This window comes from Neodiprion pinetum, chromosome 6 (assembly GCF_021155775.2).
Source record: "Neodiprion pinetum isolate iyNeoPine1 chromosome 6, iyNeoPine1.2, whole genome shotgun sequence".
In the NCBI taxonomy this organism is placed as follows: Eukaryota; Metazoa; Arthropoda; class Insecta; order Hymenoptera; family Diprionidae; genus Neodiprion; species Neodiprion pinetum.
The window spans coordinates 31,563,122-31,585,023 of record NC_060237.1 but is presented as its reverse complement, the minus strand read 5'-3'; the positions used below and the strand labels follow the sequence as shown (position 1 = coordinate 31,585,023).

Sequence of the window (21,902 nt, the reverse complement as noted above, 5' to 3'; positions counted from 1 at the left end):
TAGTTTTCGAGTCGCCAAAATCGATGTCAGCATAAACAAAATGTGTTAATATGTTAAATAGCTATAAGTAAATTTGGGGCTTAGATTAACCACCTGTAAAATTGAAATCTTTTTGTACCTTATCAGAATATATTTTATAGCTTTTTCGCAAGTGTCGATGTTTTATGACAAATACATGTAGCCTTGAGATGCTTGAATGGCCATATCTTGCTTAGTGCAGTATATCTATTCTGAGCATGGTTTCTTTGGCTTATTTACGTTATATGTTTTTATTCGTTAATAACTAGAAAAACTGAACTTGCAATCAGTGCTCACCGAGTACAATCCAGAAATAACGCCACATGTTATGATTGAAAGGCCACAAAATGTGCTTTTTAAGGATTTTAAGTCAACAATAAGATTGATTATATGATGTTATATAAGCTGTTTTATGGATATATGTTTATCCTGCTAATATTGGCAGTCGCATTTTGTGAAAAGTGTCCTTTCTATGTAAACTTATATATCCCGCAAATTATCAATAAATTGTATCTTTCATGTTCATTATGATACGAGCGTCTTTATTAATAATTTCATAAAATCTGACTCTCCTCCCCACTGAGTTGGTGCATAAGTATACGTTGATTTTAAGTAATATATTATTCATGCATAATTATGCTTGTTTCATTTGCTTAAAACATGCGTTGTCAGAACTTGATTGTGCATGTGTATCGGAAAATTATGAGCTATTTTCTGCTCAATCTGCAACTCATACAAAATGTCATTGATCAGATGAAAATAATACATTGTACAATCGTCATGAATTCTTTTCAAATAATATTACTTTATTGTACTTCATTACATAATTCACAATATGCTAGATCAAAATATATTAATTTTTACATTTTCCTTGTCATGTTCGGCAACACCATGTAGAAAATAACGGACCTGACAATGTAAGAATTAGTTTTAACTTTGAGTGGAGTGCGTGGCTCGAGGTTATTCCTCTGGAAATTTCAGTAACAGCAATAAGTTTCCGATATCCTTTTTGTGGTGTATCAATCGCCATAATAACAACGTATTTCAAAACTGGATATTACAGTGTTTTATAAATGTGCAGAACATGTGTGTGCCTGTCCAAAAAAACTTTTCCTAAACTGGAACTAAGTTTTCAATGAATAATCAATTTCCAAATGCAGGACGTAAAGAACATATACCTGACGGATTTACTTACAAAAAAATAAATAAATAAAAAAAAAGCTTATAGAAGTCCGATGATCATAATTAGTACATAGTTACCAGTGCGTGTCACTAGGAACACGCATATTCGGCATGACAAAATGTTCCCCCTGTCTTTGACAGTCAAAACATGTCTTCAAATCTGCGATGGTAAATTTTTCAACAATATTAATTGCATACATTTAGCCTTACTAGTGTATTGTGAAACACAAGTTATTTTATACCGCGGGTTATGTTACGTCAGCTTAACAAAGAGCACATCAATATCTAATACTGCCATATATGGCTCAAGAGAAGATCGTTTTATTTTGCTTTCTTACAGTATAGAAAATAATTACAATGCTTAATCAAATAGATCATTATTATTCCTAGTTATCAGAGTTACTGACAAGATAAAAAGCTTGTTGGATTATAAATGGATAAAGAAGTGCTCGAATAAAAAAAGGGATCGAAATAAGGTAACGGCGGGCAAATATTTTAGCTACAAAATTCAGGAGATAATACAATTAGACTTTTCTTGTACATTGCCGTCAGCTTTCTCGATCTCAACCAATAATGTATGAAAAATATCTGCAACAGACTGAAACATTCCAAACAAAATAACATTTCATATTAAAGCAATATGTACTTTCCATATGATTATTCAGCTGTGACATCAATTAGAAAAATATCTAATGCAATGTGAGTCTCAGGGATATAAAATACGATATCAACAGAATTTGCAACATTTAAAAATTCAAATTCTGGAATAAATTACTACAGTGGGTAGAAATTTATAAATTTTAATACCATGTTGCCAACATTTTCTTAAAATTTGGCGAGAACAAATATTAAGGAAATTCACTAGTTTCATGAAAATGGGGTTAAATTATTTATTTTAATTTTCAACACTCTCTCCATGACCGTAGAGATACACTTGAATTATTTGCAAATTTTCGTGTGCCCCATTTACTCATAATAAAACGAATAAAGTCAATTTTTATTCATCGGCTTTCTTGGAATATCCAACGATATATTGCGTTTTTCATTGAAAATAATTAATCAAACAGAAGGTTGAACAAAGAACTGCTGAAACTATAGAGAAGATATTCAGGAGGTTATACGAAAAATTTGCATTATTTTGATTACATCATTTATGAATAATCAACACAAACATGAGCAAAAGCGTCAGTTTATAGGGTCTGTGAGAAACTGTGCAGCATGGCTGGCGGGAAAGACCGACTGTGTCCAAAACTAATCCCTTTTGTTTTCCGAAGTGGCAAAGAAGTGAACCTCCCTGAGCGTCGTTTATGCCCTACATTTATTAGCTAAGAAATTAATGGATATCGAGCTACCTCATTCTGTTTCGCACTTGTCTCTAAAAAGGCGGCATGCCATGTCTCTGCTAAACGCTTCCCCTGCTCCGTTGATATCATTCGGTCCATGTGTAAATCAGTTTTATTACCAACCAAAACGATCGGCACGCTGCAACATGATAATTCATTTGTATTTGGAAAAAAAAAAGTGTGTGTGTCAACTCCGACGCACGACTGGAGTTTATTCCTTAGAAACGATAATTATGATATATATCGAATAGAAAAAGAAGGTAAATGAACGCATCTTCCAAAATGATAAGAGAAACAAACATATATCTGTAATCATTCGGATTATTTACATTACTTCAATAAAGGCTTAGTACATAAAAATACACGTATCAATGCATAGAAGTAAAAAAAAACTTTAAAATCAAAACATTAAAAGTTGATGGTTAGGTTGCTGTTTGTGTACGTTGTATCGATACAATAAATGCTACTATATGTATTTATTCTAAAGCATGCATACCCTGTACTCGGCAGCAGTATACAAGTTGCGGCAGAACTTCGTAATACGCAGGCACATAACACACACGTACAAACATACGCACACATTCAACTCTCAGACCAGAGGTAGTGAACTATACAGTGAGACTACGAAGCATCGCACAAAGAGGAGACCCCGAGTATAGGATACGCTGTATAATGTATTCCATCTCATTCTTTTGCACGTTCAATCCCACAGATATATATGCTTGTCTCTGTCTATGTAACACCTCAAGTTTTCGTGTAAGACTTGATTTTACTCCTCATAAAATTTCCGTACCGGGCCTTATAACTCGAATCGTTTCTCAAGGAGTAAACTCCAAAAATTTTCATTAATCACAAAGGAAGCATTGACGAGTAATAGAGATGTAAGATGAATTTGAGGATATCCATAATATTCATCCATCTACTAAAAACCGATGAAATTGATCGAGGAATGTAAAATATTGCATTACAGAAAAGATAATGATTCAGGTTTTCAGGTGATGAAAGAAGAATATCGATGCGGTATAAATAAATTCTATATAACCATGGTCACGAAATCATCAACAACATTGCGGTATAAAGTTACATACTGCACTTTGCCTGTGATGTCCAATAGCTTGTCGTAGATTATTTGTACAACTTCGAAACTTTTTGCACTAGTTATGCTGTAGACCAATACATATCCATGTATGTCCATAGAATACTGGGTAGGAAATATGCTATATTCATCTTGACCAGCTGTATCCACCAATTTCACTTCATATTCTTGACTATTGACACGAGTGCTCTTGGTAAATGCTAAAATATTTGCATTGTAGATGTAAAGGTTGCGAAGTGATTTCAATGAAATTCTTAGTCTTAGAAAGTAGTAATGAGGTCAATATTAATACTAAGAATAATATCATACTTGTAAAACTTACGATATAAAAGATTAAGCTATGTAATGACTCATTTGAGAATTCTTACTATTTTCAATTGTTGGATCGTACGAATCGACGAATAGCCCTTCGACGAATTGTATGCTGAGGGATGATTTTCCTTAAAAATTGACGAAGTACAGTCAATACCGAGAAGTTAAGTGAGAGTAAACACGCGCGCGATATTCTTGCATGAGTGTGGAGATAAATTAAGTATTTATTTGGTTAACAAGAATGAATATCAAATATATGAGATCATGAATTGAAAATGTAAAAATTTTTGACTCACCTACTGATCTATAGCCCATAATGGCTATTTTTCTCTGTTTTGATGGCATTCTTCATGAATTTATAAACTGACAATGGTCCATAACAGGTTAAACTTTCATGAATAAATTTCGACAACCTAGTACTTGACTTTAATAATTAACAAACGCTACAAGAAGCGAAATTCAATTTGCAAGAATCCCAATATGAACCGAGTGTGGTGAACCGTACAAACTCCGTCTTTAAAGATTAACTAAGATTAACTGAAGAGATTAACGCATTCTACTTAAAGTAAGGACCACACGTTTAACACAAGTGAATATGATTGTGAGATGCGTGTTGAAGATATGTTCAGAATGACTACTGGGATTTCATCATGGCAGTATTCGTGGGCTGTGTTTCGAGAATCTGTCGTACCGTCCGTAGACTGCACGTGAATTGCATTCGTGTCCTTTTTTATCGCAACAAGTAAAAACGGGTGTTTTCGGATGTACACCGAATCGTCACTGAACCCGAATGAGTTTGGATATTGCCCTTGTGTTTACTACCTCGTAATTACGTATTGTAAAGTAATGTTCCTAAATGTCTTGGGCTTTCGCCTAACTTGTTTTCAGTCCGAAACAAAATGCAATCTCAATTCTATGAGAATTATGTGACAAATGACTTGCGATGCAGCCGACGTCAGAGATTAGGAGTCATTGTTACATAATTCGTATAGGATGGAACTTGCACTTCGTTTCGGACCGAAAACAAAGTATCCGGAAAAGGAAGACAATAACGAATATTACTGTGACCCTCACGGTCACGATATCTGTCCCCCTTGGGATAGGCATCCGAAGTTACCCGTCAATTTAGGCTGGATTTTCACGGGCAGCAAAATCCTGCCGAATTATTTTCCTGTCGCGGTTTTTTGTTTTATCCAATAGGAATACGCTGATAAAGCAGGGAGGCGCTACCTGGAGCACCCTGAATGCGAATTACCCATTTTATTGGTATTCCTATTGGCCAATGACTAGGCAGCAAACTACTAAATGCTATTGCGGTATTCTGATGCCCATGATGATCGAGACCAGCCCCCTGACCAGCCCCCTGCAACTAGATCGAGTGAAAAAGTAAAAAGAGTAAGCTAGTATGTCACATGATTTTAGTTCTTATTGAGGGCGCTAGCAGTGCAGTTGTACGGGTTGCACGCCGTAAAGGCCGTAAAGGTAATCGCGCAAACCGCGCAACTGTACTAACGCTCTCTACCGAGTGTGACAACGGTGACAACATAGACTCGTTTTCTGAAACACGGAGTTGCAGGGAGCTGCCCCTGACACTCACCACTGCTCGTATACCAAAAAATTGTACGCGTTTTGTCCCCGTTTTTTAGTTCCTCTACGTGGCGCTAGTAGACTTCTGACACGCTCGCTGCCCTCGCTGACCACGCACAAGATTGTCAGACAACTACTAGCGCCACTAGTGGTGGAGATTGTCGGCAGAATCGAGGGACATTTTGCGAACCACTTTTAGCAACGTGTGTCAAGGGGCTGATCGAGACATAGGTGGGAAATAGCGTGCTAGGTTGATGGTGCAATTTCGGTTGCCTGTTCCAGGGGTATCAGATCCATGACTGCTGCTGTACATACATACGCACTTCGCTTATCCCGCCGACAGTTCATCCGTCTCCTTTCTACTAGAAATGTTCAAGTACTTGCGGCTGTTTGCTAATTTAAATACGATTGTTTTAATTCATATTATCAGGATACTTATACCTATCAATTTTAATCTGAAGTTCGTTATTTGAACTGATGATTTGCATGCCGTTCTAGTCCTATGAGAACTTCACCACGTATTTACACACACAGTTCGGTGCCCGTGACTAACTGCAATAAATTAAGCACTCATCTGACATGTCATCCTCGAATACACTGTGATCAAAACATTAGCAAAGTTTCGGCAATTTAATTTCGCTTTTGTAATGTTTCTATGACGGTTAGCGCCCTTCTTTAGTAGTGTAATAATTGTTTCCGAACTATGACGGGTAACTCTTAAACGAAAGAATAGGATCGGATATTTACAAATTTAAAAAAGTAGTGGTCAGTTAAGAAGTCGATGATTATTTCAAAATTTTGTTTCACATATTCTCTGTATACACTAATAGGATCACCTTGAGAAAAAAACTTGACAAATTGTTTGTGCTGTGCTTATCAACACGATTGTGTGACTGTGTTCCAGTTGGTGAGGGAAGTATACTTGATGCGTATTTGCTTTTGCTAAAGACATATTATTGATAACTATCTAACATATCTGTGTAAATAATTATATATTATAAATATTGTACAATGGCATGGACAAGTGTGGTACAAGGGTATACTAATACCAAATGAAAGGGAACCTATCTCTTGAAGACGTTGTGTGGTATATACATGAAGTCGTGTATGCATCGATGGTATGGGTTGAGCACAAGTTTTCAATCGCCAAGAGTCATTGCTTAAGCGTAAAAGTGTGCAAACAGCACCGTCAATATGTATTATTCATCAATTACCATCTCTACGTCATATTGGATAGTTATTAAAATTAGAATAATTGGACACTATTGCAATAATGTAAGATCTCCCACTTCATCAAGTAGAATATACTGATATGTATAAAAAGTATATGGTATCTATCGAGAATTTTGACTCCTTTCCGATGGTCATAGATTTTATACTTGAACATATTTTATTTGTTTCGTATTTATCCTCTTACCTTAGATATGACCACCTTGGGTTGTCATAATGTGGAAGATCTGATGCGACAAAGCTGCAAAATTAAGCCTACCAGTTCAGCAATAATGGAAAGTTTGGATAGCCTTCCATCCAATGATCGTGATAACCAGAAACCTAGTGGAGGAAGTACACCATGGCATGATTCGACAATTCATAAAAAATCTCCAGTGCAACCATTAAATGAATCACACAGCTTTTTACTAATTGATGGAAGAGAGCATCTCAAAGTTTCAAGCACTGAACAATTTATTGAGAATTTAAAATGTGGCGGTAAAAATGTAAAGTTAAAAGTTGTATCCATATTTGGCAACACAGGGGATGGAAAGAGCCACACGTTGAACCAAGTATTTTTTGGTGGTCAAGAAGTATTTCGAACTTCAAACGAGCAAAGCTCTTGTACACTCGGGGTCTGGGCAGCATTTGATCCCACATTAAAAGTAATTTGCTTGGATACCGAAGGACTGCTAGGTAGACTTATCAGTAAATCTCATTAATGATTCAGGAAGAGTTTATAATTATTCTGATTCAATTATACAGCACAGGGGAAGTTTTGAAGCACTCAATGCACATTACTTCACTTAATCTCCGATCAATAATATAATATATTGATGTATTTCCGTTGTAGAAGATGATGGCCTAATACTTGTCTTGTTTTTAGTACAACATTATAGAATAATTTGCTTTCACTACATTTTCAGGAATAACAGCTCATGAAAATCAACGAATGAGACTTTTGCTCAAAGTTCTGGCGGTGTCTGACATTGTAGTTTATAGAACTCGCTCTGAGAGACTTAACCGAGACTTATTTACATTTATTGGAGCTGCATCACGAGCTTACAGTCACCATTTTCAAAATGCACTACAAGCTGTTGGGCAAAGAGAAGGTATGAACGGCTCTTTGAGTGCACTTGGGCCAAGTATCATAGTGTTTCATGAGACTCGGCATACCAGAACATTGTCTAGTAGTAAGTAAAACCATTAGTCATAAAGCAAGAAGTAAACCAATTTGCAAACATAACTTCTTAAATATTACAGATGCAACAGAAAGTGCAGAGGATATTTTAAGAGCACGTTTTGATCAGATGCGGTTGGAAATCGAAGCGTTTAGCTCAATAAAGTATGTTGGTGTCGAAACGCCAAATCCGCCAACAGATTATCAACCCTTGAGGAGGGCCATTAAAAATGAGCTGGATAATACGACTGTTCGTTCTGCTAGGAGGCCTCACCTGGTCTATGGCACTCTTAAAATACTCAATGATAAATTTTCTGGTGAAATTGAAAACTTGTCAAACATCCTATTTCCTGACCAGTACTTTACTTGCACTGTCAAGTGCTTGAGCTGTGATTGTAGATGCATCAACAGTATGGGACACCTGCGTGAAGGCAAACCCCATGCTAGTGATTCCAGGTTGAAATACTTCCGTTATTACTGATCATATCAAATTCATAATGAATAATCTCAATTTAGATAGGTTCCTATAGAAGTACTAGCTAATATTTTTGAATGCTGGACTCTTCAAAATGGAACAAAAAACAACAATGAATACTGATTAATTTTGACCTGATTGCAAATGAATTCTGAATATGCAAAATAATTAACAATATAATGTATTGCAGATGTCGTTACCAGCATCAGTATGAAAACTTGGTCTACATTTGTAAAAAGTGTCATGGCAACGGAAGTGAAGTCGTTGTCACTAGTCGTACGCTAACCCAGAGTGATGCAAGCTGGTATGGATTCGCCAAGTATGCGTGGTCTGGATACGTGATAGAATGTCCACACTGTGGTGAGATATATAGAAGTCGACAGTTTTGGTACGGAAATAAAAATCCTGAGGATGCAGCTGTTAGAACAGAAATAACACATGTTTGGACTACGGTATGTCATTTGGAAAAGTTGTTCTTAATCACTGATATTCGTTAAGAAACATACCTTACCCTCCGTCCATTTCATTTCAGGCTAATGCTTCACTGGCATCTCAGAATACTGCTCAAAGAGTTATTGACGGTGTTTCGTATATAACTGAAGCTGTAACCAATGCATCAATTCAACCGACAAAACTATTGACATCCTGGGTTGCCGATCAAGTTGCTCCTACATACTGGCGGGCCAACAACGAAATTAAACACTGTCATAAGTGCAAAGCTCTATTTGGCCCAACAGATACAAAGCACCATTGCCGAGCTTGTGGTGAAGGGTTTTGTGCCACCTGCTCATCAAAAACAAAACCAGTGCCACTGAGAAATTGGTACACGCCAGTTAGAGTTTGTGATATATGTTTCGACAAGGACGATAATTCGAATGAAGATTTGACTGAAAGTTCCGAAGATGTTAGCGCAAGGAAAGTTACCGAGCATGTCGTTTCGACATTGAACGTGGTTGGAACTGTCTTGAGTTACTCAAAGTGTAAGTACTTTATCCTTCATCCGTTCATTCTGATTTCTCAGTAACATATTTTGTTACCTGCCATTGGGTATTTATTTGATTATGGATAGACGTGTCTATCATACGAGGCATCTAGCGTTGGATTTAGATACAGCCCGGAAAAATCAGGGAAATTCCAGAAAATTCGGGCAGTTCTAGAATTTTCTCGATTTCCTCTTGATTAAATTTCACTGTTCAAGACACCTGCTGAATTGAATGAATGGCTAGGGGTGACTTTCTTTCACGTAAATACATATATCATCATCTATTTTCTTCCAGTAGGAATGACGAATCTTCATTAAAATGTTAAGTAACCGTGATTAGGTAAACTTGAATGAAATTCGTAAAGTCACTACTATTTTGACTTAGATCGAAGATATTATGCGTATAATTCAATGAATTTGCATACGAGAAAAGTGAGTATATTCGGTAAAGGTAGTTGAAATGTACCCTGGAAGAAAGCAATATTAGTGCTGAGAAAACTAGGAAATATCAGAGAATGAAATATGCCATTGACGTTAGACAACCTATCATACAGAAAAATTTCATCCGATGTTAGTGATATCGAAAGAATATGATTACTCGACTTCAAATGCAGTATCCTGAATGTTACGAATACAATGTTGCATTTATAAAGTTTATAATGACAACCAATGAACATCTTGTGTGACAACAAAATATTCTCGTTTATTCAGCACTGATCAAGGATACAGTGAGGCCAAGCTACTGGGTACCTGACTCGGAAGTAACAAACTGCTGTGTCTGTGCGGTAAATTTTTCAGACACAGTGCCTTTACATCACTGCAGGGATTGTGGCCGCGGGGTTTGTCAAGATTGTTCTACTCATCGAAAGCCAGTTACTCGACGTGGTTGGGATAAATCTGTTCGTGTGTGTGATCTGTGCATCAAGATCGATTGAAAAATGACTGTTATTTTAATAACTCGATGGCGAGCTGTTAAGAGTTATATAAATGTAAATAATTGTTATCCCGATGTCGAGTAAAGACCATCAAAGAAATTAGATGGTCTGAATTTCTAAAAATAACCATTGATAAGTGACAGTTATTGAGACATTGCAAATGTTTTTTTTATTTGCAATGAAAAGATTCAAATTTCTCCCCAAAGCATCCTGCGTTACATTTCTTTAAAATTATTAGCAATTGTTATTGCTATTGCCTATATTAACGTCTTCTTTTAACACTGGGGGGAAAGAAAAACTGCAGCAAACCTAGCCCAGGTGCAGCCAGACTGAGTTCAAAATTCACCTTGCCGATTCAGCATCTGAACAACCTGCCATGTCGTATATATTTTGCAGGCTGTTGCTCAGGTCTTCCTTGATTCGCTAGTGATTTGAACCCGAGTCCTTTGTTCCATAACACTGCACGCTAGCTGAAGGTTATTGTAGTCTGTATCGAACAGTAATGTTAGGTGAAAGGATGCTTACATGAGGAAAAATTTAGAAAAATACCACAGCAGTGAATATATTTTCATGTTCTTATACACATTTTTAAAAATAACCTGTAACTTTAACAATCGTCATATTGTTCCAATTCCGTTTTAGTGTGAAAGTCATTGCAATATCGTTAATTTTGACATAAGACTGTGACAGTACCTATTCCAATATTATTATTCTATCGTATTTGTGTATTCCGATTTTATTTTCCTTTTTCAAGCATGATTCCTGGAAACGAAATAAATTTTGAATGATGAATATAACAGGCTGATTGGCATCAACCTATTGAGTTTTTAATATAAGTATGTGTACTCTTTGAATATCATTATAAATTAAGGTAGAATAGGTGGCAGACTAATGACATAATTGATGGCCTGTGGCATTATCTATATCAAAGGAATTTGTTAATTACCTTGAACTAGGTCATTATGGGATTTAAAATGAATTCAATAGAGATCTTTCAAAATAGCCCTGAATACAAGATAAAATGAGACACCGTTAATACATATAGTGTAATGTGGAATACACTATAATTATTCAAATATTCGACAGTCTGACTATGGGAACTATTGAATTACAACATTGCATTTCATTGAACTATGAAGTGAAGAAAGGGGATTAAAAAAAGGTCAACATTGATCGTTCTTCTGTCCGCTAATTGTCTACATCTCTAAACGGCCCGTCGACCACCAAGGGTGCGTTACGTGTGCTCCGATAAGACCAACATGCTCCAGCATATAATTCCCTGGATCTAGCGACAGATGGAAACGGAGTCATTGCCACGTGATCGAAGCACAAAACAACCAAAACAGAACAGATAGCAACAGATAGCGCGTGCGCACGTAGTTCTGACGAAATACGTACTCGTTGAATGTAAATATTCAATGTTAGAATAACAAATGTATAATACGGTTGAGTGTCATCATACGTTGAAATTGTAAGCGAATATTGCTGGTTTATTGAAGCTCAAATCTCTGTCACGTATACCGCGTTCGTGCATACAAGCCAAACTCGATCCATAAAGGAAAGTTAGGTTATGACGTCACCGCAGCCATATTTTGTCGTCACAACATGGTGCCGTGATCAGCTGGGTGTTGTGTAGTGTGCTGCGATGCCCGTCTTTAGAAAAGTTGTTAAGGACACCGTTTATCTTCTCGAATATGTAAGTGACCCAGTAGTTGTAATTATATTTGAAGATATTTACGTCTAATTCTTCTTCTTATGAAATAAATAAACGTACCAGCTCTGAGCAAATAAATTCCAAAGACGCAAAATATTAGTTCATGCGTGCCATTTGAGATTCTGCAGAGAAACTATTCCGAAACACAAATTGAATGCTATTTCGATCTTTGTTTCGCAAATACATATTAAGCCGTATGGCTTGAAATGCATCCTAGTACGTCTTACTATTTCGCCACACTGTAGCATTTTGCGGATAACGCTACTGGAAACATAGTATGAAATATGGATTTCCGAAAAGTAAATTTCTTTTATGATTGAGTGTGCAAATTTTTATTACTAGATCCAACAGTTGAGAAGAAATTTGATTTATTTTCGAATTTTACACCATTTTGATGCCATTTGCAAGTGATGCCGTGGCCATTTTCATGCATGCTTGAGTTTCGTAATCAATCTACAACTCCATATTTGAATTCAACAAGTAATTGCATTCAGTAGCCTGAAACTTCCCCGTCACGAGTCCTGGCTTGCTAATAACACGAAACTGAATTTAAATATAAATACACTGCAAGGATTTTCCATCCTATTTGATTGGTTAATACGTACATATTACCGACGTAACTTGCGCAAAACATTTTCAAGCTATTCGTGAAACAGTGATCACGATATAAATACACATGGTAATGATCGTATCGCGTGTATGCATACACACGTCGATTCATGACTATTCATATAAACAAGAAGATATGGTTTGGTTGAGGCTATGCTTTTAGTAGACAACCGGCTCCAACTATAAAAACTCTCGGCGCATTATTTTTCCTATTGACATGTTGCAAAAAGTGAAGAGCTGTTCCGCACAACACAGGTATAACGAAGGCTGGAACTATCTGACGCCATTTTTCAATGCATTTAAGTTTCACCGACGCAGTTACCACACAGATTTGAAGAGGTACGGGAGTGGGTTCTTCATTAATGATCAATTTGTATCCAAGCCAAAGTGAACCAATTTTAATAATTGCTAGTTAAGCGAGGAGTGCATAGCTTTTTTTAACCGCTCTCGTACAAGCTGACGCCATTTTGTCGCTCATTAGTGAATAAACAAATGACGATGCAGGTACTCTGGATTCGAGACCGAGGTTAGGCGCGTTAATTTAAGCCCGGATATTTCATAGGCGAGAACAGATTTTTTCAACGATGCTTTTTCACTCTGCGTTTTATTCCTGCGTCCCATCGAGACTGGAGCAAGTGGCACGTGATACCCCCCCATTGGTGATTACAGCCATTTAGACGAAGGCATTATTTGAATTTGGAAGTAATCTTTTTTTCCCCGACGAATAGCGTTTCACTTTCCGAAATAGTTCAGTTTGCTACATGCAAACTTTGTGCTTCGGATCTTAAATAATCATGCTTCGGCATCCAAGCAGTGTAAATTTTCGGATATGCTGTTGAATTTACTTGCGTGTAATGTGAGTATTAAAGTTGAAATATCAACATCGCAACATACATATGTAACGCCGAGACATGGTTACAATATCACAAGATATTTTTCAAAACAAATTCCCAAATTATAAAGCAATAGATTCTTTGTACTGCGATTTCTCAAGAGTTCCACAAAATTTCATTATTTGAACAGATTATCCAAGGCACTTTTCAATGGTGAATTTGTATTGTTAACCTCACTTGAAATTAATTTTAAGAAATACAAGTCATATTCAATGACGATTTTTTCATTGCAGTGACCGAAATTACGGAGGTATAATGGCTCCAGATAAACCAGATGCTGGCGATGTCGAAGGCACGGTTGGCCTACCGATTACTCGAGTATTTAGTTGCGGAGATGCAGCTTACGTTTTGAAAGAGGGAGACAACGCTAGCGTATTTAGTGAATCAAATTTGGTTGACGGGATCCATGAGGAAGTCGGCATAATTGATAAATCTGTAGAAAAGACCAATCATTCGGACGATGATTTGACCTCTCTCAGCTGGCTGCATCAACAGAATTTATTAAAAGGCTTAGAAATTTCTAGACCTGCAAAAGACTTGCAAACGACAATAAATTTGAACAATAATGTTTGCGATGACACTGCTGACTTATCAGAAAACACAAATTCCATTTCAAGTTTAGATGATGGCTACTCTCCAGGTAAACGCTTATTAGTTGTTGGAAGAATCACAGAACTATAAGATATACTACACATTAGAATTGCAAAAATTGCTTCGAAAACCAAAGAGAGTGTACAATGTCCGATACGGAGATTTTTTAATTCATAGTCTCATACTTGAGAGAAAAATATACAGTATAGCCTGAACCTTAAGTTCACCTTTTATTTAACAGTCTTATATATCAGCATCGGGCAAAGTTAATGTGGCTAGCACTTCATTCTCCAGCTTTTTGGGGAAAACATTCTTATTATCATTTGGCATAATGGAAAAGATGATTATCAAAAATTGTTTCTATTTTTACAGCTGTCGAGGGTAACACAAAAATACATAATACAAATTTAATGCTGATTCAGGGGCAAAATTGCCAAAATACAAGCAAAAGTTACCAGAAATCAGTGCAGATTTATCAGGAGTCGGTAAAAAACCACTACAATTCGGTACAAAATAATCAGGCAAAGATATCTTTGAGTAACAACAATTTGCCAGTGTCGAATCGTAACAAACATCCAACTCACATACCTTACGATCCTCATTTGCACAGGAACAGTAAACCGCCATATTCTTTTTCCTGTTTAATATTCATGGCGATTGAAGACAGTCCTGTCAAAGCACTACCTGTCAAAGAAGTTTATGCATGGATCTTGGATCACTTTCCATACTTCAGAAACGCACCTACAGGCTGGAAGAACTCTGTTAGGCACAATTTGAGCCTGAACAAATGTTTTCGCAAAGTAGAGAAAGCGCCGGTAAGTTTCAACAGAAAAAATTTGAATCAACTAAACGTCACAAGGATATGCTTCTTTTTCATTTCAATGTCAATAATGATTTCCATATTGTAGTCCTACTTGAAATATAGATCAATATGTTTAGAGATAATTGATGCACGTTGAACGTTCTTCTTTATTTGTCAGAGAAATGTGTGCTTTAAATTGATGCAGAATTTTTTCTTTAGTTTGTGTTCTTTGTATATTCACATAGAATTGTACACCATTTTTTTCTATGCTTGTTACGTAAATATTACCGATTCAAATCATTCAGCATTTTTCATACATTTTCTTATTCCAGAACTTGGGAAAAGGATCGTTGTGGATGGTTGATGCACAGTATCGTCCAAATCTGATACAAGCATTATCCAGAGCGCCTTTTCCTCCATTAACTGCTCAGAACCTCTCTTCACCTGAAAAAATTCCTAGAAAAAATGCTAGTGCACGTCTGCCGGATCCAGTTTTATTCCCATACTTGTCAAAACGTCTTGCTTCTAGTAATATAGGGGATAGTCCGGAGGCTGAGATCGACAGCGATGTAGATGCTGCAGCAGCTGCTATGTTATCCTTCAAGCATGGACCGATTATCTTAAGTCATAACAAAGGTACGAAATTTGCTAGGATATTGGAGATAGTATAATTATTATTAACAGTATTTTGTAATAGGTGGTTTGTGAATTTTCAGACCGTAAAAGAAAATTGGTAGAAACAGATAAACTAGTACCAATAATTACTAGGAGCTCGAGCGAAGACCACACTTATAGCTGTATTACATCAATCAAATTAGAAAGGTAAAGTAATATACGTACTATAATCTGGAGAAGTTAGGTTAAACTCTGTAATGAGTGAATAACGAATCTATTTTAAATACCATGTAGCAGGAACATCAAACATTTGCGGCTCAGAGCCATCTCTTTTCACATCCAATAGACTTAGTTTCTTCATTTCTTAATCAGTTTCCGAAGGTACGTAAGAACAAATCGAGGCGGATCTTGTGATATATCTTTTAGTCAAGGAACAATGATAGTTCAAATAAGGCATTCTAGTGAAGGTACAAACCACTTGGAGATACCAAAGCCAGATGCGTCACATGTGGCCACCCATGCGGTACACTGTTAAAACTTGGTATAATAAAATTTCCTTTACAGTAAGAGGTGCGGGGGCTCAGATGTGGCTGGCACAGATTTTGACGAGCAACGAAAAATAGCAGAGGGTGCTGATGCGCTTTTAAACTTGGCAGGAGTTAGTACACCTCTTATTCAAGGAAGATTGCAGACGCACAGTGATCCACCTGGGTCGATGAAAATGCATGAAACTTCGAAAGTGAAAAGGCACTCTAATCCAAGTGAGTTTTCCAATAATTCTGAAAAGAAGCGTAGGCGCTGGCGAGAATGGGGCGACGGAACCCGATACCTCAAACAAGTTAGGGGTTAGTACTGAATACTGCAAAGAGTATTGCAATACACTGCGCATGGTGACTAAGCATTGTCAATGCTTCGAGGCTGACAGCGTAATGACAATGAATGTCACTTATTCTGTAGCGGTCGTTGATCACAATAACTATCAGTTTCTTAGGGTTTAAACAAAATTCAACTGCTTTTTTCTCACATTCTTTTAAAGAGTGTTCCGTACTATTTCATTTCGTATTTATTATAGAATCGTTAATGGTGCAATGGATGAGTGATTGTTCAGTGTGTCGCTATGGTGTCTAACAAGTTTTTCAAATTGACATGTCTTGGTATTCGAAGAGAGATAGAGTATTCTTATCTACTACGTTTTCTTGCATACAAACAAGACCATCCACGTGGAACGTTCAACCCATAAATTTTCAAAGTCTGTCATTAACCATTGGCCAAATAATGTGGATAAGTTTTGGAGTGTTGAGTCAGTGCGATGCCAAACAATTATACTTGCTGGACTTAATTCAAAGTTATCACAAGCGAGTCTTCCTGGATCAGCCGCACTAGTCGTAAACGCCTACGTGGGTGTTCTGTACCAAATCGATCTACCACGGACACTTACCATTTGGAATTTTTACTTCCAATTAGTCTATTGTAAGGGTAATTGAAAAGCAATTTGAATATTCCAGATTTTTTTTTTTTTTTCACCATTAAACTGATGTTAAGGTTATTACGTAGGTACTTGCTACCAAATCATTTTTAAAAATTTTTTTAGTGCAAACTGGTGGTTAAAAATCTGTGTTGTACTAAAATTCATTACAGTGAAACAAATGTCTCTGTGACATGAAGTGACAGAGAAGAAATATTACTGAATAATTTTCTGTATTCCATTTTTCTCCAAAATCAGTCGAAAATTGGAATATTTACATTGCTATTTGTTATTGATTTTTGGAAATGCTACGATAAATTGGTTGTTGAGTTAAAAAAAATTTTTATGCCTCACCAAAAGTTAGAATAGCTCTAGTTTAAATACTGACATTGAATGAATACACTGAAAATGTGCAATATAATCGTAAACTGAACATTTTGCAAATGAGGCGTGAGTCATATATCACACTAATGCTCGGTTGAAACCAAACGTTCTGCATTCGTGTTATATTATGTGTGTACTTCCTGAAACTTTATATACAAGACAGCTGTAGAGCTGATCAATTATTCCATTGATTGTCATTTGTTCTGTACAAGTAACCTTATTGAAATCTGATCACACATTGAATCAGTGTTCGAGATTATCGAAAGACTTAAGCAATCTGGTACACCAAAAGATGATAGATATATGATTAATATGTTGATACAGAAAAAATTGATTTACTGGACATTTTATTGTTATTTATAATGGGAAGATTCCAAGAAAGTTAACAATTCTAACCGCAGTGAGGTAACCGAAGTGATATCTTACATGTAGTAATCTATCTGCCAGTGAATATAGTTCATACGTTAAACTCCCGGTATATGACTGACCTCTTTTTTTCAGTATGTCAAGTGTACAAGGGTATTTCGCATTTCCTCAACACTTGGTCAATTGTAGCATCCAAAGTAGATTTACCTCCGCTCTTGTGTAATCCGTAAAACTTTCCATTTTTATAAAGGATTTGTAATATAAATTGAAAAGAAGATGAACAAAGGATAACGGCGACCAAGTCCTGATTTGCGAATATTTTCCCTAAAAGCTGTTTCACTAATCAATGACTTTACTTGGTGGAACCTATAAATTATTACAAGTTTTCCGTGGAACAAATAGAATTTTAACTACGAGTTGTTAGTGAAATTGAATAATTTCGACTTATTTATGTGAGTGGCTTCCGAACAGGTAATTAAAAATTTTTACTCTGCTAATACTAAAAAAAAGTTACAGTGGGTGAGGATCGGTAGTAGGTCGCTTTAGTATGAAATGCCTAATTCATAAGTACTAAATTACTTTGTACACTTATAAATTATGAATAGAGGAAAAAAAAAGTACTACTGCACAAGTGGGTAAAAATTTCACATTTCTTTTGGTTATTCTAATCATTAATACATATCCAATATACACACAAGTTAGGACGGCTTCGACAAACCTTTTCTCGCGAATTAAGGAACAACGCCCGATTAATAATTTCGGAGTGGTCTTGCATTTTTGGAGAAGCAGACAAACCTTCTTCTGTTGCATGTTAAATGAAGGAATTATATTGATACTCTGATAATGAACGATAATATTAGTAGTTTACTGAAATACTTAAATTTGATCACTTCATCCATGTATCAGAATAATTCTAGTTTATGTACAATACTTACAAGTTTAAACACCCGAGTAAAGTTGATTCTAATCCCCCCCTCTGCCCCGCCAATTTAGCAGGTCGAAAGTAAGGTTGGTTTTAGCAGTTTCTAACCAATGGCAGCGCCGCATCGAGTCGATTCGGAGTGTGTTGTTCAATGGTCGTATGTTAGACGACAGCACTGTCAACCTTGTTTCGAACCCCCTAAACTGAAAGTGGTCAAAATCGACTTCACTTGGGTGTGCAGAAGTAGATGAATATTTGGAGGGGGTATTAAATTGTTAACAGTGTTGAGATGACAAAGAGAAAATTTTTCCAGTATATGATACTGAATCCCCTTGTACGTATTCATTTGAGTTATACAGTTTCGATCCATTGATTGATGAATATGGCAGTGCTTTTCAAAGTAAACCTGTATGCTCGGATTTCGCAGCTCGCCTAATGCCAAAATCAACCCAATAGCACTAAACTTCAAGCAATAATAGAATAATGATTAAAATTAAATCTTAAGTACACATATTATTAAATAATAATTCAATCGTTAGCAAATACAAAACATTTTCGTATGTAAACTTGGAACAACAAAATTTTTAACATCATCGAAAACAAAACTCCATATTAAACTCCTAGAAAGTCTAATTAATTATAATAGAGAAATTCTATGATACATTTTTTTTCTGTAGATATGTATAGAGATACAATTGTTTATATTATTCGATAGACAAATTGGTAATATATTTAAAAATATATATATAGACCAGCCGATACAGATTTTTTCGTAACTTAAATCTCACCTGAAAACCAACTGCAAGACGATTTGAAATATGGTTTACACATAAAAACGTGCATGTTTCTAACTCTTGAGTTTTTTTTTTTTTTTTTTTTAAGTACAAATTAGTATGTAGTAATGGAAGCGCACAGCCTGCTGCTAATACACTAGCACCTTCAATCGGCTTTTTCGCGCACGCAGACGCTTAGCCCGACGTTTGGATGCATTTTTCACCCATTTCAACGCAAAATAACGCCATGGTATGAACGGACGATTTGTAGTACATATAATCTACTATAAAAATCCGATTGAAAAAACGTCCTACTTTTTGGAATTTTGGGATATTTTTCATGGCTGAAACAGACCGCATAGCGTCGATCTAAAGCTCATTTTAATTCTCTATAACTCTTCTCTACAACTATCTTCATTAGTTTTCATTCTAGAAGCGAAAAACTAGTAATATAGAGAAAAAACGGTTTTCCCATCCTTATACAGAAAAAAAAAAAAAAAAAAAAAAAACACCGAGTTGAAAGAATGCACGTTTTCATCTATACATCATGTTCAAAATTGTGGGTACAGTTGGTTTTTGCGTTGGACTTATGTTACGAAATCGGTTTTATTTTCGCTGTCGGTTGGTTTAATAACATAGTCGAAATATATCATGCGGTATGTACGTTGCAAGTTATAATTCGACGAAAATTTGAATTTGCAACATGCATGCTACCATAGACTAGTAATCCAGAAAAATCCATAATTTTTCGCGATTTCTACTCTTCCCGCGGCTATACTGAGATGATTTTAAGCTGTGCTGTATATAAATAAACCATACGACGCATCTTAGGACTAATTCCTGACCTGCGCCAATTACAAAGTATTTTCATCTACTACGCTCATCGTCAGCAGAATAGGCAATAAGTAAATTCAAATGTGCCTCGACCGAAAAATACAGAAGCTTAATCGCACAATAGTTTAACTTGTTTGGTTTTATGAAACGATTGAGATTAGTTTAAAGGAGTTGTTCTGGTAAATACAAATAAATAAGTTCACTAGTAGTCAATTCGTATGTGTAACTTTGACGGATGTGTATTTCCGAACAAGGTATTTTCTGTGAATTCTGCCATTTCTGCAGTTTAAAGAGGAGAAGATGATGGTGAGCCAGAATGTCGATGAACTATTTTGTCCAGTACCTGCACAAAAAGCTTTTTAGTGTAGAAATGAAATTTCGTATTATTTGAGTTCTTTTTGGATTGCTGCATTCATAGAAAATTATATTAATGAACAGCTATTTTTTTTTCAACTGTCAAGAAATTGAAGCTAAACTCTGCTTTTTCCGGTATTACAACCGTGATTAAACAGTATAAAAGTATTCGACTTCTATGATTAACGAACTTGATACTTGTGTGAGTGATTTCAAACGGCAATGAGCTGAGAAGTGAAAGCTTTGAATTGGATCCAGGCATGGAAAAAAGTCCCTGACTAAAGTTATGCGTAGTAAAATCTATATAGAGAGAAGGTATATTTTTACAGGGCTCTGCCCGAGTGATAAAAGCTCTTCCTAATAATTCGCTACTTCATGGTTCATTAGTTTGAAGTTCTAAAAGATTATTATCTAGCAAATTTAATACCATGTTCAATATTCGACACGTGCCGTGACACAACTCGAACAATGCTGTTTATATTTGCATGGTGGTAATGTACACATGTGTACAAGTATATTTATATATGGATAGTTACAGGATGTTAGCTAAAAATTTGGATGATTTTTAGCTTCCCTCAATGACCTTAAATAATTATTTAGCAAATTCATGCAAGTAGAAGTCATAGTTTTATTTATTCAATAATAAATCAATATAAAAACCATTGGTTATAAATTTTGTCATTGGTCAGCATTTTTCAAATCTTGGAGTTGAAGCTTTTCTACCTCCTTACCATAGGCGAGTTCGGTAATTGTCAATTGTTAGTTCGATTTCCTCTGTGCAGGTATTTTCAAATAGCAAAGTTTGCGCAGTAAGAATCTCGAGCACTCCGAGGTACTCAGAGTGGAATTACATAATCCAGTTAATGTTTACATTATTTGTTATTCTGTAACTATCTACCAAATAATTGGATTAGATTTTTATTTTATTAATTGTTTATGATTTGATACAGCAATGGAATTATAAATTGATAAAGCCTTGACGGGCCGTGCTGCCAAATCTTTTTTATGTGATCGTAGCTAGTCTACTATATGTATAGGGGCATCAAGACTAAGTGCATTGAGAAGATAATAGCTATGGATATCAAAGTGAACGAAATGATATCTCTTCCACTGTTATCTTCAAAGCAATATAATCGTTCTAATAGCAATGATAATAGTAACAAGAAAACAGCAATAATAAAACTATTGTGAAACATGTTTTACGAGCATTCAATGATAGATATCATAAAACAACTGTGAAACATCATATGAGGTTATCAAT

The 21,902-nt window shown here is 35.8% G+C and overlaps 3 protein-coding genes and 2 long non-coding RNA genes across 19 annotated transcripts in view; 2 read left to right on the top strand and 3 right to left on the bottom strand.

The window, feature by feature from the left end:
• Positions 1-803: 803 nt before the first annotated feature.
• Rheb (Ras homolog enriched in brain) lies at positions 804-4,994 on the bottom strand. 2 transcript variants are annotated; one of them, XM_046632515.2, is made up of 5 exons: positions 4,248-4,992; positions 4,008-4,079; positions 3,632-3,839; positions 2,553-2,682; positions 804-1,798 (listed from the first exon to the last, which is right to left on the bottom strand). In XM_046632515.2, the coding sequence occupies exons 1-5, from the start codon at positions 4,294-4,296 to the stop codon at positions 1,709-1,711; spliced, it is 549 nt and encodes a 182-aa protein (XP_046488471.1). In that variant the 5' UTR covers positions 4,297-4,992; the 3' UTR covers positions 804-1,708. The 2 variants fall into 2 exon arrangements, with proteins under 2 accessions (XP_046488471.1, XP_046488472.1); XM_046632516.2 differs by lacking the exon at positions 4,008-4,079 and having other exon boundaries at positions 4,248-4,994.
• Positions 4,995-5,800: 806 nt separating this feature from the next.
• Positions 5,801-10,418, top strand: LOC124221995 (zinc finger FYVE domain-containing protein 1). Of its 5 annotated transcripts, none has more exons than XM_069137265.1 (8): positions 5,845-5,914; positions 6,369-6,445; positions 6,961-7,443; positions 7,674-7,859; positions 8,011-8,383; positions 8,593-8,854; positions 8,935-9,382; positions 10,096-10,418. In XM_069137265.1, exons 1-8 carry the CDS (start codon positions 5,907-5,909, stop codon positions 10,317-10,319), a joined length of 2,061 nt encoding a protein of 686 aa, XP_068993366.1. In that variant the 5' UTR covers positions 5,845-5,906; the 3' UTR covers positions 10,320-10,418. The 5 variants fall into 5 exon arrangements, with proteins under 5 accessions (XP_046488462.1, XP_068993366.1, XP_068993365.1 ...); XM_069137264.1 differs by having other exon boundaries at positions 5,848-5,914; positions 7,674-7,940; XM_046632506.2 differs by lacking the exon at positions 6,369-6,445 and having other exon boundaries at positions 5,801-5,914; positions 7,674-7,940.
• LOC124221999 (uncharacterized) lies at positions 7,338-9,048 on the bottom strand. Its single transcript, XR_006883913.2, has 2 exons — positions 8,909-9,048; positions 7,338-8,819 (listed from the first exon to the last, which is right to left on the bottom strand). It is a non-coding gene; the product is annotated as an uncharacterized lncRNA (long non-coding RNA).
• Positions 10,189-13,285, bottom strand: LOC124222000 (uncharacterized). The gene is made up of 2 exons (XR_006883914.2): positions 12,094-13,285; positions 10,189-11,604 (listed from the first exon to the last, which is right to left on the bottom strand). It is a non-coding gene; the product is annotated as an uncharacterized lncRNA (long non-coding RNA).
• LOC124221997 (interference hedgehog) overlaps positions 11,638-21,902 on the top strand; it is a 29,716-nt gene continuing 19,451 nt past the window's right edge. For 3 of the 10 annotated variants that reach the window (XM_069137255.1, XM_069137254.1, XM_069137257.1), the window contains exons 1-6: positions 12,032-12,981; positions 13,769-14,175; positions 14,499-14,941; positions 15,261-15,564; positions 15,645-15,750; positions 16,108-16,304. In XM_069137255.1, the coding sequence (XP_068993356.1) occupies positions 12,860-12,981; positions 13,769-14,175; positions 14,499-14,941; positions 15,261-15,564; positions 15,645-15,750; positions 16,108-16,304 (1,579 nt within the window). In that variant the 5' untranslated portion in view covers positions 12,032-12,859. The other 7 variants (XM_069137259.1, XM_046632512.2, XM_069137260.1 and 4 more) reach the window with 7 other exon arrangements.

What these genes read in the sequence shown, in the direction of transcription:
- Rheb (XM_046632515.2), bottom strand. Translation starts at nt 4,296, where the DNA reads ATGCCATCAAAACAGAGAAAAATAGCCATTATGGGCTATAGATCAGTA. An exon ending in TATGGGCTATAGATCAGTAG is followed by an intron (nt 4,080 to 4,247) that starts GTGAGTCAAAAA and finishes TCAATTTTTAAG; the next exon opens with GAAAATCATCCCTCAGCATA. An exon ending in CAAGTGCGAAACAGAATGAG is followed by an intron (nt 1,799 to 2,552) that starts GTAGCTCGATAT and finishes GGAATGTTTCAG; the next exon opens with TCTGTTGCAGATATTTTTCA.
- LOC124221995 (XM_069137264.1), top strand. An exon ending in TAACACATGTTTGGACTACG is followed by an intron (nt 8,855 to 8,934) that starts GTATGTCATTTG and finishes ATTTCATTTCAG; the next exon opens with GCTAATGCTTCACTGGCATC. An exon ending in TGTCTTGAGTTACTCAAAGT is followed by an intron (nt 9,383 to 10,095) that starts GTAAGTACTTTA and finishes TCGTTTATTCAG; the next exon opens with CACTGATCAAGGATACAGTG.